Below are 16,552 nucleotides of genomic sequence, written 5' to 3' on the forward strand. Positions count from 1 at the left end.
CCAACCTGCTCTATGTCCAGACAGCAGGCTTTGGCACTGATTGGCGCCCGTCTTGACCTTCGTCTGCATAAGGGAACATGCCACCAGTGGGGCATGGAGATAGAGGGGGCAGGGAGCTAGGAGATTGGGGGGGGGTAGGGAGATAGAGGAGGGGACAAGGAGATAGAGAGGGAAGAAAGATAGGGGTTAAGGAGATGGGGGGGGGTTGGGAGATAAAGGAGGGGATAAGGAGATCGATGGGGGGGGTAGAGGAGAGAGGGAAGAGAGATGGGGGTTAAGGAGATGTGGGGGGTGTTTAGGGAGATAGAGGAGGGGAAAAGGAGATAGAGAGGGGGGAGAAATAGGGGTGAGGTAGGTGGGGGTTTTGGGAGATAAAGGAGGAGACAAGGAGATAGTTGGGGGGTAGAGGAGGAGAGAGGGAAGAGAGATGGGGGTTAAGGAGATGGGGGGGTGGGGAGATAAAGGAGGGGATAGAGAGGGAAGAGAGATAGGGGTTAAGGAGATGGGGGGGGTGGGTTTTGGGAGATAAAGGAGGGGACAAGGAGATCGATGGGGGGTAGAGGAGAGAGGGAAGAGAGATAGGGGTTAGGGAGGTGGGGGGATAAAGGAGGGGACAAGGAGATAGATGGGGGGTAGAGGAGAGAGGGAAGAGAGATAGGGGTTAGGGAGGTGGGGGGATAAAGGAGGGGACAAGGAGATAGATGGGGGGTAGAGGAGAGAGGGAAGAGAGATAGGGGTTAGGGAGGTGGGGGGGATAAAGGAGGGGACAAGGAGATAGATGGGGGGTAGAGGAGAGAGGGAAGAGAGATAGGGGTTAGGGAGGTGGGGGGGATAAAGGAGGGGACAAGGAGATAGATGGGGGGTAGTGGACAGGGGTAGGTGGGTCAGAGGTAGGTGGGTTGGTGGGTCAGGGGTTGGTGCAGTGGTGTTTGGGGTGGGGGGGGGCTGGAGCCTTGAGTGTGCCCCCAAAAAGCCCCGGGTCTCAAAATCCCTAAATACATTATTATCCCCGAGCCACGGCAACAAGGAAGGATCTCCCGCCAGCGCGGCCGAGTGACGTACAAAAAGTCCCGTCTCTGGACCCGGCTCCTATGGCGGACATCACACTTGTCCAATGCTGAGACCGCGGGCGACTCTTCTATCCTGATTTCAGGCTGTCTGGTGAATACCGGGCCCCGGATGAGTGTATCCAACACAGGTAAGACTGAGCAGCAACAATCTGTGTATGTCAGTCAGGTAGGTCAGTCAGGTCAGTCATGTATGTCAGGTAGGTCAGTGTTAAGCAAGTGAGCCTATCACTCTCCGGGGTGAAGCCCCAAGTCTTTTTCCCACCTAGCAACACCTCTGAGTGGGTGGGTCAGAGGGGTAAAGGTGCACCTCAGCCGCCCTTGTGAAGACGGCCTTACTGATATCATCTCCTGTCTCCTCACAGTAACTCACTTACACCACTCTCGCCATGTTCGTGCTGTGCTGCTATGTCATTGGTCAGTCTTGGACATGTGACGCGGCTCCGTTCTCTGACTGGAACACGCTTTTACCGCTCTCTCAGCTTTTGATGGGTTTTAGAATTTGACAGAACGTCGGCGGTGGAGGGGGAGGAGTCTTCTCCCTACACGTCGCATGCAAATATGGAAAAACGTGTAGCGATATTTGCATACTAGCGACCCGCCCACCGGGCGTGATGGTTTCTGGGCCGGCGACGTCACGTCCGCCCCATGTCCTTCCTTAGGAAACCCCGTGGCCGCGTTCCTGTCTCTTTTTCACCCGGCAGGCCAAGATGGCGGATATCCAGGTGAGGGCTCTGGCTGTGAGGCGGAGAGAATGGCGCTGTCAGCGGGGCGGCGAGGCCCGGAGCGGAGGGGACGCTACGTGGGGTGCTGGGGAGAGCTCCGGGCGGTGTGCGGAGGGGGGAAACGTGATGTCTGAGAGATAGAGACACACGTGGAGGCCGGAGATGAGGCCTGGAGGGTGTCTTCCATGTGTGTCTATGGGGACCGTACCGTGATCTGTCTGATCCTCCACCTACCTCTGTGACTGTGTGTAGATCGCTGACCCCCCCCCCCCTGATCTCTCTATGGGAGCCCCCCAGTACTGTGTGTGTGTATGGGAGCCCCCCAGTACTGTGTGTGTATGTATGGGAGCCCCCCAGTACTGTGTGTGTGTGTATGGGAGCCCCCCGTACTGTGTGTGTGTGTATGGGAGCCCCCCAGTACTGTGTGTGTGTGTATGGGAGCCCCCCAGTACTGTGTGTGTGTGTATGGGAGCCCCCCAGTACTGTGTGTGTGTGTATGGGAGCCCCCCAGTACTGTGTGTGTATGGGAGCCCCCCGTACTGTGTGTGTATGGGAGCCCCCCAGTACTGTGTGTGTGTGTGTGTATGGGAGCCCCCCAGTACTGTGTGTGTATGGGAGCCCCCAGTACTGTGTGTGTGTGTGTATGGGAGCCCCCCAGTACTGTGTGTGTGTGTGTGTATGGGAGCCCCCCAGTACTGTGTGTGTGTGTGTATGGGAGCCCCCCAGTACTGTGTGTGTGTGTATGGGAGCCCCCCAGTACTGTGTGTGTGTGTGTATGGGAGCCCCCCAGTACTGTGTGTGTGTGTGTATGGGAGCCCCCCAGTACTGTGTGTGTGTGTGTATGGGAGCCCCCCAGTACTGTGTGTGTGTGTGTATGGGAGCCCCCCAGTACTGTGTGTGTGTGTGTATGGGAGCCCCCCAGTACTGTGTGTGTGTGTGTATGGGAGCCCCCCAGTACTGTGTGTGTGTGTGTGTATGGGAGCCCCCCAGTACTGTGTGTGTGTGTGTATGGGAGCCCCCCAGTACTGTGTGTGTGTGTGTATGGGAGCCCCCCAGTACTGTGTGTGTGTGTGTATGGGAGCCCCCCAGTACTGTGTGTGTGTGTGTATGGGAGCCCCCCAGTACTGTGTGTGTGTGTGTATGGGAGCCCCCCAGTACTGTGTGTGTGTGTGTATGGGAGCCCCCCAGTACTGTGTGTGTGTGTGTATGGGAGCCCCCCAGTACTGTGTGTGTGTGTGTATGGGAGCCCCCCAGTACTGTGTGTGTGTATGGGAGCCCCCCAGTACTGTGTGTGTGTATGGGAGCCCCCCAGTACTGTGTGTGTGTGTATGGGAGCCCCCCAGTACTGTGTGTGTGTGTATGGGAGCCCCCCAGTACTGTGTGTGTGTGTATGGGAGCCCCCCAGTACTGTGTGTGTGTATGGGAGCCCCCCAGTACTGTGTGTGTGTATGGGAGCCCCCCAGTACTGTGTGTGTGTATGGGAGCCCCCCAGTACTGTGTGTGTGTATGGGAGCCCCCCAGTACTGTGTGTGTGTATGGGAGCCCCCCAGTACTGTGTGTGTGTATGGGAGCCCCCCAGTACTGTGTGTGTGTATGGGAGCCCCCCAGTACTGTGTGTGTGTATGGGAGCCCCCCAGTACTGTGTGTGTGTATGGGAGCCCCCCAGTACTGTGTGTGTGTATGGGAGCCCCCCAGTACTGTGTGTGTGTATGGGAGCCCCCCAGTACTGTGTGTGTGTATGGGAGCCCCCCAGTACTGTGTGTGTGTATGGGAGCCCCCCAGTACTGTGTGTGTGTATGGGAGCCCCCCAGTACTGTGTGTGTGTATGGGAGCCCCCCAGTACTGTGTGTGTGTATGGGAGCCCCCCAGTACTGTGTGTGTGTATGGGAGCCCCCCAGTACTGTGTGTGTGTATGGGAGCCCCCCAGTACTGTGTGTGTGTATGGGAGCCCCCCAGTACTGTGTGTGTGTATGGGAGCCCCCCAGTACTGTGTGTGTGTATGGGAGCCCCCCAGTACTGTGTGTGTGTATGGGAGCCCCCCAGTACTGTGTGTGTGTATGGGAGCCCCCCAGTACTGTGTGTGTGTATGGGAGCCCCCCAGTACTGTGTGTGTGTATGGGAGCCCCCCAGTACTGTGTGTGTGTATGGGAGCCCCCCAGTACTGTGTGTGTGTATGGGAGCCCCCCAGTACTGTGTGTGTGTATGGGAGCCCCCCAGTACTGTGTGTGTGTATGGGAGCCCCCCAGTACTGTGTGTGTGTATGGGAGCCCCCCAGTACTGTGTGTGTGTATGGGAGCCCCCCAGTACTGTGTGTGTGTATGGGAGCCCCCCAGTACTGTGTGTGTGTATGGGAGCCCCCCAGTACTGTGTGTGTGTATGGGAGCCCCCCAGTACTGTGTGTGTGTATGGGAGCCCCCCAGTACTGTGTGTGTGTATGGGAGCCCCCCAGTACTGTGTGTGTGTATGGGAGCCCCCCAGTACTGTGTGTGTGTATGGGAGCCCCCCAGTACTGTGTGTGTGTATGGGAGCCCCCCAGTACTGTGTGTGTGTATGGGAGCCCCCCAGTACTGTGTGTGTGTATGGGAGCCCCCCAGTACTGTGTGTATGGGAGCGCTGGGCTCTCTCCTCTTCATTCATATTGATGAACAAAATCCTTAGTCACCGATCACTTATCATAGGAAACTATATAGAAGTCGGATGTGTGATTCCTGGTCTCCCGTCCTCTGTACAGGAATGTCATCACCTCTGCCATGTATTTATTTACTTCTATAGGATCTGACTGATCACTGTCATGTCTGTGCTGCCCCCCCCCCCCCCCCCCCAGTATAGGAGTGTGACCACCTCTGCCTTGTGTTTGCAGTTCTCTGCCTCTATAGGATCGATGATCCCTCTGTCTGTGCTCCTGTCCTCTGTGTAGAAGCTCTGATAGGTGCTGCTGTCCTCTATAGGAACACTGCACTGATCCCCGAACTCTGCTTATCCCATTTTCCTGTACAGGAGTGTGACACCCCCTGCCGTGTGTTGACTGTTGCACTCTGTCTCTATAGGAGCTCTGATCCAGAGACATGTATGTTCTTTGTATTATAATCATTGATCCCGCTGTCCTCCTCTATAGATGTACTGATATCTGTGCCCATGTCCTGTATCTCTATATGAAGTCTGATCGCCTCTCTTCCTGTACAGGATTGTATCAGTCTGTCATGTCTGTGCTGCTGTCCTCTGTATTGGATCACTGATACACTTTGTCTTTTACTCCTGTCTGTCACCTCATTTTTACCCCATTTTGCCCCCCCCCCCCCCCCCCCCCAGGTTTAATAGATGGGGTCACTTGATTGATTATTGGGGTTGCTGTTGAGAAAATCATTTTGGAAATGTGTTTTTGTGGGATGTTTTCATTTTGTTAGCCCAGATCACATGATAATGAGCTTGTGGCTGGCCACGGTACCACTTAAAGCAGAGTTTCACCCACTTTTGAAAGGTGGTCTTAAACTAAAGACCACCCCTCTTTTTTGGGTATTTAAAAAAAAAAAAAATTGTATGTTTTTTTTTTTTTTTTTTCTTTAGTACTAAGTGTACTTCCATTCCAGCCAGGCTGCGGCGCAGGATGTCGTGTCCTCTTTTTCGGCGAACCCCCGAAGAGTAGTACGTGGGGGCAGGGCACAGTATATGCGCCCCATGTACTGAGTGTCCAAATGTGATCTGAGTCTGATATTTACCAGATTCAACCTCATACAGTACATCTCTCCTGTCTGTTGTTCTCAGAGTGGATTAGAGATATTGCTCCCTAACCATATAGTTGGTTATATTTACCACTGCATATAGATATTTAAGAATAAATTGCCTTTTTTAAACATTACTTATTATACACCGCACTTTTTTTTTTTTTTTTTTTTTTTTTTGGTTATCCGATTAATCAAAACAATAATCGGCCAACTAATCGATTATGAAAACAATCGTTGGTTGCAGCCCTACTGTTCAAGTCCGGCCTTTTACTTCAATGCCAAATGAGTGGAAGTTCCGCTTTTGGGTGGAACTCTGTTTTACTTATGAATGGGGGAGGTCTTTGTAGTCCAATTCAGGAGAGAGTTGTTTAGGATGATAACACTGCTTCTCCATAGATACAGTACAGTCAGTTTTCACTTAGGGACAGGAGTTATTACTGGCAGTGTCACCAAGTGAGGAGCCTGAGCTTGTGTCTGTGAACTGCTAATCATGGGTGCAATGCTTTACAGGCTCCAAAAATGAACTTTTTTTTTTTGTGTTTTTTTAAGGTGAACTTGTCTTTTAAAGCAAAACAAAAAAGAAACTTGGAGCAGTCACTTTACTGCTGTAGACAAGATGTCTCTCTTGCCATATAACAAATGTTAATGTACCTGTCCAAACTTTAGACTGTACACTGCGATGAATGTTCACAGCTTGGTGTACAGTCTCAGTGCACATCGGTTCTGGGATAAACAAACTCTTATGCAGGAGTTTTCTTTCCCTGAAAGCCTAAGACCCGGCACTCCGAACATTGTGGCAGGGGAGCTCACCCGCATAACACTGTTGGAGCAGAAGTGAGGATTTGTAGACCTTAGCATTAAGTGTGTGAGGAGTCATTCAATAGTTAAGTAGTGTTCCCAGTATTCTTCATGATTAAATGTAAAAAAAAAAAAAAAATTAACCAAACCCTATTATCCCCCAAAATGGAAAAACATTTCAAAGTGCAGAAATGATTGGGCTTCTCCTGTCACCTGGTAATCAGACTGACAGTTGAGTTTTGTCGATGATGCCCTGTGTATTCTGTGGAACTTTTAGGTAATTTCACTGGCAAAAATGAGCAATAAAGTCTAGGTTTGAATAGCTGATGTATACAACAGATAAACTTTGCATACTAACATGTTTGTTTTGCTCCTGCAGACCGAGAGGGCTTATCAGAAGCAGCCAACTATCTTCCAGAACAAGAAGCGAGTGCTTCTTGGGGAGACGAGCAAAGAGAAGCTCCCACGATACTACAGAAGCGTTGGTTTGGGATTCAAGACTCCCAGAGAGGTACTGCTGTTGCTTTCAAAAAATGTAGTAACCATTTTTTTTTCTAATTGCTGTCTAGCTTACTGCATGTCTTGGTGGGCAGAAAGTCAGACGCACTTAGGTCACACTGACATTCAGCCCTGAGAGGGTGAGTCTAGTCCCCCTGAAACATGTTGGCTGTGTCTGATGTATTTCTGTTTAAAATAAACAATTGAAATGTACCAACAAGCAAGATGACTGGGTTATGTATTTTTTTTACTAGCACTCCTAATGGCATCTCCACATCTTGGGCATTACTGCAAGCTGAACTTACTGTTTCCCCTTTGCAGTGTGCATTCTGTTCAGAAATGGAGAGAAAACTGCATTTTTCTCACAGCAGTGACCTGGCATAAGCTGAACAGAAAGTGAGAGGAATAGTCTTATTGGGGGCATGGCAAGTAAACCTTGCCATGCTATGAAAAAACACTAGTTTACTTTAAAGTGATACTAAAGTCTTGTGTAGGTTTTCACAAAAAAAAAAAAAATGTTCTACTTGCCTGCCTTGTGTAGTAGACTTGCACAAAGCAGCCCAGATTTTCCTCTTCTTGGGTCCCTCTTCTGTGCTCCTGGCCCCCCTCCCTCCTTTTGAGTGTCCTGACAGCAAGTAGCTTGCTATGGGGGCAGCTCCTGCCCAGCCCCGTCCCTTTCTCTCCTCATTGGCTGGCTGACTGACTTTGACAGCAGTGGGAGTCCCGGGCAGCCGAGATTGAGTGGTAACATATGCATTATTACCCTTTTGCGTTGGAGTCTGCAGAACATTGCAGCCGAGATCAGTGGCTCACAAGTGCAGTGCACAGGCCCTTGCAGACCTCCAGCATCCAAGGCAATGCAGTGGTATGGACCTCCCTACAATTTAGTTAAGTGGAGGGTACTAAGGAATGTGACAGTCTTACACCCTAAATATGGGTGTAATGTGAAATATGATCACAAAGGTGGACTTGGCCTTTAAATAATGGCCATAGCCATATCAAACTTTTAGTAAACTATTGGCTCACTGAAGGCATTTGGGCTTGGTTCACACTGCTGCGACTGCAATGGAACCGGTGCTACTCAGAAAAAGGTTCCCCCACTACTTTGGGGTGACTTCATCAAGACTTGAATTGGCTTCTGTTAAGTCACAAGGAAGTCACGGCAGTGTGAACTGAGCCTAACAGCAGACAAATGAGTCTCCAAATTTCTTTCCAGGAAACCGTAATTATAGGGTGCCTGGACCCACTGAACTGTCCAAGAATTTTGTTTACCTACAGAAAAGCAGGTTGTAATGAATAGACAAACTTTTAGACCCATTTTATGGCAATCAATAACAAGCAGTTGGAACAGTTGCAGAAACTTTGCTTTATTCAAGTGACGAATTGTGCCCAACTTTGTCAATATTTGGTGCAATTTGCAGTACTTGATTGCACCTCATTGTATGTCAGTTCCAAGGCACTTCTGAAGTTTTTCATTCCATCCAATATTGCTAAAATAGAAATGGAAAACTATGAGGAGTGGGAATTTAAGGGCACATAAGTAATTCAACTATGAAAAGGTAGAAATTAGATTTTCAATTTAATTGAAAAATTAAATTGAAAATCTCTAATTTCTACCTTTTCATAGTTGAATTACTTATGTGCCCTCAAAGTCCCACTCCTTGTTTTCCATTTCTGTATATACAATTATAGGGACGTTGGCACATTTTTTGCCAGTACCTACAGTGTCACACTGTTCTGAGGTACTTATAAAACTAGGACCCCCTTTTTTGCAATATTGCTAAAAATTGAACAATTAACTGTCTGGGATTTGACAGGATTATCTTTTTTTTTTTTTTTCTTTTAGGCAATCGATGGCACATACATTGACAAGAAATGCCCATTCACTGGGAATGTGTCCATTCGTGGTCGCATTCTTTCAGGTGAGTTAAAGCAAAGTTACTAGCTATTGAGAAGCAGTGGTGGCTCTTGAAATACAGGTACATTAGCTTGTATAGTAAATCATACAGTAGACTTGTGCTATTATCTTTAGGACTAAATTCACTACAGCAGTAATGCTTGGCTCGCATTATTAAGTTTAGAGGTAAAGCACAAAACAGTGCTGACAACATCAAAACCAAATTGGGTGTTTGTCGCACGTTGAGCATAATATTTAAAAGGACAGTAATGCATCTACAAAGATTGCATACACTTTATGGAAATCTTTCCAGCAACGGCTTTTGGTTTTAACCGTAAAAGCAGTTGCTGGGTTCTGTGCCCTGTTTTTATTTCTTTTTTTTTTTTTTTTTTTTTTTTTTTTTTACTAGAAACTGAACAGGAAATGCTTGGAAATCTTTTGAAATTTAACGCGGTTGGATACTTTTTTTTTTTTTTTTTGTGACTGCGAAGTTATGGCGGACATTTTTGACACATTTTTGGGACCATCGTCATTTATACAGCGATCAGTGCGATTAAAAATGCACTGATTACTGTGTACATGACACTGGCAGTGAAGGGGTTAACCACTAGGGGGTGGGGAGGGGTTAAGTGTGTCCTAGGGGAATGGGCTAGCAGTGTCATTACTCTGATCACAGCTCCCGATGACAGGGAGCTGTGATCAGTGACACTTGTCACTAGGCGGAACGGGGAGATGCTGTTTACATCAGCATCTCCCCGTTCGTCCTCTTCGTGAGGCGATCGCGGGTATCCCCGCGGCGATCGTGTCCGCTGGACCCGCGACCCGACTCACGGAGCTCCCGGCCAGCACGCGAATTCAAATGGACGTACAGGTACGCCCATTTGCCCAGCCGTGCCATTCTGCCGACGTACATCGGCGTGCGCCAGTCGGGAACCGGTTAACTAAGCTTGCCATGTGTGCTTTCTCGTTGCTATTGCTTTGAGTTTGAGTTGGCGACCCGTGTCCTTTTGTAGTACCAGAAAGGACACTTCACAGAGTAAGATTGTCTGAAAGCCTAAAACTCTGTCTCTTTTAAAGGGGATTCCCTTTTTTTCACCTAAGGAGGGAAGGATAATGTCCCTCTTGATGTCCTGCTGCAAAACATTTCTCTTCACTGTCTTGAAGTGTTACGCACTTAGGCCATCTCTTGACAGCCGCTGTTAAGCAGTCAAGATTCCCTCTTGGTTTCCCACACAGGGCTTTTTGCACCATCATTGCCAGGTGGGATAGTAAAGATCTCAAGCCTGTGGTCTAAATGGTTCCTCCCATTTGTCTATTCTCAGATTTGCAAGGCTGTCACCCTGCCTTTTTAATGTTTTCTTTTTGCCAAATGGATGTTCAGGCCTCATCTGATGCCATTGTATGTTTGCTGTGTTGCCCACCCCTCCAGATTGCTTTGGATGTCCCATGGTAAAGATTAAAGATACTGTGTACTGTACAACAAAGCAAATAGAATTCTTGATTTATGAGTAAAATCCATTTTCGTGGTGTGCAGTATAGGACACAGAACCCACCCTCTTAGCCTCAATTTTGTAGCAAGCAATAGGAGTTATCTAGTAGTTGGAGGGGTTCTGTAGGGCAGTGTTTCTCAACTGCAATCCTCAAGTACCCCCAACAGGTCACGTTTTCAGGCTTTCCATTATTTTGCACAGGTGATTTGATCAGTTCCACTGCCTTAGTAATTACCACAGCCGTTTTATCTGAGGGGAAATCCTGTTGGGGGTGCTTGAGGACTGGAATTGAGAAACATTGCTGTAGGGGATGTCCTCCCAACAGTTTAATTTTTGCCAATACCTTGAAGTTGGTTGCATATAACCCTTGATAAATTGTATAGGTCTTGTACTGTACGTCAGAAAATGGATTTTACAGGCAATTCAAAACTTTTTTCTAAGACTAACTTTATTTACATAAATTCGTTATTTACACATTTCTATATTGTAGTACCAATAATACTGAATCTTGTAATGTAGAAATCTGTGCTAAAGCTTTTACTTTTTTCAAACCCGGTTAGGATGTCATTCAAATTTTTACTTTTTCTAGCCTGTGGAAAGTTCAATAAATTCATTTTGTCTTTCAGGTGTTGTCACAAAGATGAAGATGCAGCGCACCATTGTTATCCGCCGGGACTACTTGCACTACATCCGCAAGTACAACCGTTTTGAAAAACGCCACAAGAACATGTCTGTGCATCTGTCCCCCTGCTTCAGGTGAGCAAGGAGATTTCTACTGCTGGGAACAATTAGTGGTCGGCTGTTTTTCTCCAGGCTTAAACTTATGATTTGAGTAAACATGCCTTAAATACTGGGCACTTAAGTTTGCTTGGAAAAAACACTGTTCAATTCCCCCCCGCCTGAATTGGGTCATGGTTTAGAGTTCCACCGGTAAAATATGCACCCTAAGTGGACCATGGTCTCCCTGCAAATGTCTTGCCTGCAAGAGTGCTGTAATTTCTGTTCAATTTTCCTATTCAGGCCTCATGTTGGGTACTGACACTTTTCAACACTGCATTTAGAGATGTACTAGCTTGGTGAAGAAGTAGCCGCTCACTCAATAAGTTCCATTTAATTGGATTCACAGATTGGTGAAATGCAGCAATAATCAGATTGACCAATATGTGCAGAGGTTACATCTCATACAGTTTAAAAATGCTTTTTATATGTACTGGCTAAACAAGGGACTCTCAGATTTTCCTAAATATTTTGTAAGACCTTTACGTGCCATTGGGTTCAGTTGCTTTCAGAACCTCATGCCTGTAATCATTGTCCCTGGCACATTGTTGCACGCTTTTTATATTTAAAGTGATTAAACTAACACATTTATTATATTGCAGGTTACCATTTCTTGTATGTTCTGGCTGCGTTTCTTTTTAGGATTTTTTTTTTTTTTGGCTCCCCCCCCCCCCCTTTCTTTAATCTGGGCATTTGTCTGGCCAACTTTGCTCTAGGGCAAAAGGGTTGAGCTTGAACTGCTTCCTGCACACTCATTCTGGGAGGATGACATCCTCCCATTCTTGGCCCGCGGCTATCTCTGGTGTGTTGTGTCCCTGGGACACAGCGTATCACCGATCATGGTAACGTAGAATCTTTACCATGTAATCAGCTGTGTCCAATCACAGCTGATCAATGTAAACAGGAAATGACGGTCATCGGCATTCCTTTCCTAACGCGCTGTCCCCCGGTAAGCGGCATTCCTCGGCGGGCTTTAAATTGATTCAGCTTTAAATTGTCAAGTCCATATATACCTATCAGCCATAACTTTGACCACTGACAGGTAAAGTGAATAACCTTGATTATCTTGTTACAATGGAATCTGAAAGTGGGTGGGATAGATTAGGCAGCGAGTGAACATGTCCCTGAAGTTTGTTTTGAAAGCAGAAAAAAATGTCCTGTGATATCTACAATCAACTGCCAGACAGGGGGGTGGGGCAAGCTGTTTTTCGCGTGCAATTTCTCAGGACAATGGCTGGTGTTAGTGCTTCAACCATGCCGGCACCATGGTTGTTTTAATCATTACATTGTAATATAAAAATGAAATGGTTCAACTCGCCATAATGCAGAATCAGAGGGAGCCTTGAGCGTGTCACTTGCCACCATCGCTTGTTACTTGCTACTATGCCTGCCACCAAATGGGGATGTCACTTGCCACACTGCCTGGTACCAAATGGGGATGTCACTTTCCACACTAACTGCCACCAGATGGGGATGTCACTTGCCCCGCTGCCTGCTAGCATCATGGGGATTGCCAGTCACCTGGCTGCCACCCAAAAAATAGCAGTTTATCAATTCAGCATTGCAGAGTCCTTGCTGTCAGCCTCTCCTCAGCGTGGGTAAACTAGCTGCAGGTGAAACACAGGCACATGCAAGTGAGAGATGTCGTCATTCTCTCGTCTGGGTCATGGCTGCACCTCTGTGTAAAGCATACTTCGTGGCCCTGTAAGGGTGGAACAGCGGTGCAGGCAATGAGATGTCGGCTCTGACAATTGTCTCCTCTGCGGCCCAGCAGCAGAGCCGCCACGACCCAGTATATTGGACCTCTGATCTAGAGTCGTTGACTTGGGATGGGGTATTGTGTTCTCGTACTTGATATGTATGTGCTGGTTGCTCCTTTGGATCAGCGTTTCTCAACTCCAGTCTTCAGGGCACCCCAACGGGTCATGTTTTCAGGATTTCCCTCAGATGAAGCGGCTGTGGTAATTACGAAGGCCCCTTTCACACGAGTTGGACTCCGCTTCCACGGAGTCCGCCAGCTCAGCGGGAGATCTCTCCGTTGATCTCCGCTGAGCCGGCGGGTGACAGGTCCCTCTCTGCTCACTGAGTGGGGAGGGGCTTATCAAGAGCCGTTGCTGCCTATGGAGAGATCGAACGAAAACAGACAGCATGTCCGTTTTCATCAGATCTCACCCGATCCGCCAGCGATGGATCCGAACGTAGAGGCATCCATCTGCTTTTAGCGGATCGGACCAGGTCGGATGTCAGCGGACATGTCTCTGCTGACATCCATCGCTCCATAGGCTAACACGGAGCGCCCGTTCAGGTTCGCCGTCAAAACTGACAGGTGGACCTGAACGGTCCGATCGTGTGAAAGGGGCCTTAGGCAGTGAAACTGATCAAATCACCTGTTCAAAATAATGGAAAGTTTGAAAACATGACCTGTTTGGGTGCCTTGAGGACTGGAGTTGAAACCCTGCTCTAGATAATAGCCATAAGTCCCAGTATTACTGGATCCTTTGTACAAACTCCATATACCCTTTTCAAAGTAAAACTGGAAACCAGTGCACTGCATTAAACCCCTTATGTTTGTAATGGTGCCTCTTAAGTTTCTAATAAACCTCCAGTAGGTTCCATCCAAAAATTCCGTACTTTATAGAATGCAAAAGGCTTAAAGCTGAACACAAGCTGCAGGTGGCCCACCTACAATCCAACAGTGGTGAGTCTTTGGTTGTCTTGCTTGGTCAGGGGATGACTTGACTCCCATGCATGTGCTGGACTTATTCATCCTGGCATACTACCACTATGCTGAGACTGTACCCCGAGCTGCACATGTGGATCATGCTTTGCTGGGGGTTTTTTTTTTTTTTTTTTTGCCTTCCTCTCAAACTGTGGGTATAGGATTGTAACTTTTTATTGGTTGAACTTGTCAGTTTTATTTTTTATTCTTCAACCAGACTATGTAAGTTGATTATTCCCATGGCTAAAATAAAGATCCCTATCCTCTTGTGAATGGAGTCTAAAGCATGTAGAGAGAAAGCAAGCAGACAGTGTGCCAGTCTGTCGGGTTTCTTTTGCACCTCCATGTTTCACATGGCTCTATTATAATGTAAAATGACTACTGGTAACATGGCAGAAAATGTCTGAACAAAAGTGGGACTGAAGTTGGTCCTTTAAGTGATTGTATGTAGTTTTGTCTGTCACAAGAATATAAGAGTTAAGCCTCGTACACACGGTTGGATTGTTGGCCAACAAAATGCATCAGACTTTTGTCCGAAGGGCGTATGCCAGGAACTTGTCTTGCATACAAATTGCAAACAATTGTCGGCCAACAAACCCAAACGTAGTGAACTTACTACGAGGAATTTCAGCGATTGAGTGCCACCCTTTGGGCACCTTCTGCTAATGTCGTGTTTGAGCGTTGATTCCGAGCATGCGTGTTTTATACTTTCAACTTTTGTGTGACGGACTTGTGTACAGACGATAAAAGAATCTGACAGACTGTTGTCCGCCGAAAATTTACTAGCCTGTCATCCAACATTTGTTGGCGGAAAGTTGGACAACAATTGTCTGATGGAGCGTACCATCGGTCAGATTTTAGGCCAACAGTCTATTGCACAATACCTGCCAAAAATCTGATCGTGTACGAGGCTTAAGAATTCTGTGATGGAAGATGCTTCCTGAACATGGCTGAATATTTGGCATCTGATATCGCACACATTTGAAGCTGAAATAGTGTTTTAGTGCCCACAAATCAAAAGGGTGGCGACTTTTATCTTGGCTGTCTTGGAAAGTTTCCACTGAAAAAAAAGCTTGCATTTTCAGCTAGGTTTATCAATGTATTGTTACCACTATATCTCACAATTTGAATTGATTCTGCTAATTTATAAAGGCCGGAGGCATTGCCAATATCAACCTGTTAAATGCTGACTGATTTTATAGTGTAGGACAGAAAATAAGATTGGTTGCTACTGGCAATGTCTACTGTGTGTGTGGGGTCCCCCTCCCCCTATATCTTCATTCATATTTGGTCTTGGCTTCTTGATATGCATGTGTACATTTATTTGGTTTACTTTCATTCTGTGCATCTTATAATTTTTTTTCATTTTATCAAACAGGGATGTTCAGGTTGGGGATATTGTCACCGTTGGAGAGTGTCGTCCTCTCAGCAAAACTGTCCGATTCAATGTCCTGAAAGTAACCAAAGCTGCTGGAACCAAGAAACAATTCCAGAAGTTTTAATTGTAAAAAGATGTTTCAGGTCAAATAAAAATTTGTAAAAACCTCACTTTGCTTATTTTTTCATCCACCCCCACCCACCCCCAGAAGTTTCTTGGAAGGGGAAGGAGTCGTGTTTGGTTTTGATACCATGTTTGTGTTTGTGTTTTTTTTACCATGTTGACACCGTCTTAGATTAATTTATACAAAAAAGAAGCGAAGTAACTAAAGGCAAAATGTTTTTTGGTGAGAGGTTTTACAATACCTGCCAGTTGTTTCACATCTAAATGTGAGAAGTGGTGTTCAGGGCTTGTACATGCTGTTGTCTCCAAATGATGATCTGGTTTAAAGCGTAGAACACGGCTATGGTAATGTGTATCATTTGGTGCCTACAATAACCTATTGCAGCTGTCAAAAGGTACATAGGGCATCAGCAGTTTCATGTAGATACATCATTCACTCCCCTTGCTTTAACTTGCAACAAATGTAAAATGGGCCTTTTGAATTTAATAAAATGCAGGAATGTCCAGGTTCCCATAAAGGCAAAGCACATCCTTTTGTACATTCAGTTTTGAGTATGCATTTACCAGATGGACCCACACAGGCTTGGTTTAATCCTGTCTTGCTAGTCAGATTGTTAACATGCTGAGTGATAGGCAATGGTGTGGTGTGTGGTTTTTTTTTTTTTTTTTTTTTTTTTTTTTTTTTTTTTTTTTTTGTTTCCTTACTGAAAGAAATCATCCTTGGGTCGATTGGCACTATTTTAAGATCTATATCCTGTGGAATATATACAGTTAAAAGGTCTGACTAACATAATGGTGCAGTGAGGATTGTGATCAACAAGCTCAATAGTGCGAATGAGACCTATACTTTGCAGACTCTTGCTCATGGATCCAACTCACATTTCTATGTATGCCCATTGACCTACCGCCAAGCTTTCAATCTTTCTTGGTTTATTTACATGGAGCTCTTCATATCGCTGTGTAATTTTTGGGCTACGGCAATCTTTACCTACAGTGTACTATATATGATGTATGTAGAGACACACTGTGCTCCCTTGCTGAGTTCAGTCTTGAAATTCTTATTTTAAAAAAAAAATGGTGAAAATCAGATATAAGACCGTTCAGCACAAACATTATTACAAACAACAAATTAGAAAAGGTATCATGGTAACAACAGTTGCAGTGTGATTGTAATGGCAAATTACTTATCCTGTGCTTCAGTACATGTAGAGAATACGGAAAAGTAAGATGGGGTAAAGGGAATGGGTGAGTAACTCAGGTTCAGCACAGAACAAAATTTTTACAAGAGGGTCTAACAGACAATCAAAATTCAGTAGTAAGAAATGCGAGACCCATAGAGCCTAGGTTTTGTCAAATTT

The 16,552-nt window shown here is 46.5% G+C and overlaps 1 protein-coding gene across 1 annotated transcript; it reads left to right on the forward strand.

Annotated features, from left to right (window-relative positions):
* The first annotated feature begins 1,633 nt into the window (after positions 1-1,633).
* On the forward strand, positions 1,634-15,241 carry RPS11 (ribosomal protein S11). The gene is made up of 5 exons (XM_073593601.1): positions 1,634-1,792; positions 6,692-6,823; positions 8,657-8,732; positions 10,824-10,953; positions 15,072-15,241. Exons 1-5 carry the CDS (start codon positions 1,778-1,780, stop codon positions 15,193-15,195), a joined length of 477 nt encoding a protein of 158 aa, XP_073449702.1. The 5' UTR covers positions 1,634-1,777; the 3' UTR covers positions 15,196-15,241.
* The last annotated feature ends 1,311 nt before the right edge of the window (positions 15,242-16,552 follow it).

The sequence above is a fragment of the Aquarana catesbeiana genome, linkage group LG07, assembly GCF_042186555.1.
Source record: "Aquarana catesbeiana isolate 2022-GZ linkage group LG07, ASM4218655v1, whole genome shotgun sequence".
Classification (NCBI taxonomy): Eukaryota; Metazoa; Chordata; class Amphibia; order Anura; family Ranidae; genus Aquarana; species Aquarana catesbeiana.

Coding starts and splice junctions, on each gene's coding strand:
- RPS11 (XM_073593601.1), top strand. Junction 6,824..8,656: donor GATTCAAGACTCCCAGAGAG/GTACTGCTGTTG, acceptor TTTTTCTTTTAG/GCAATCGATGGCACATACAT. Junction 10,954..15,071: donor CATCTGTCCCCCTGCTTCAG/GTGAGCAAGGAG, acceptor TTTATCAAACAG/GGATGTTCAGGTTGGGGATA.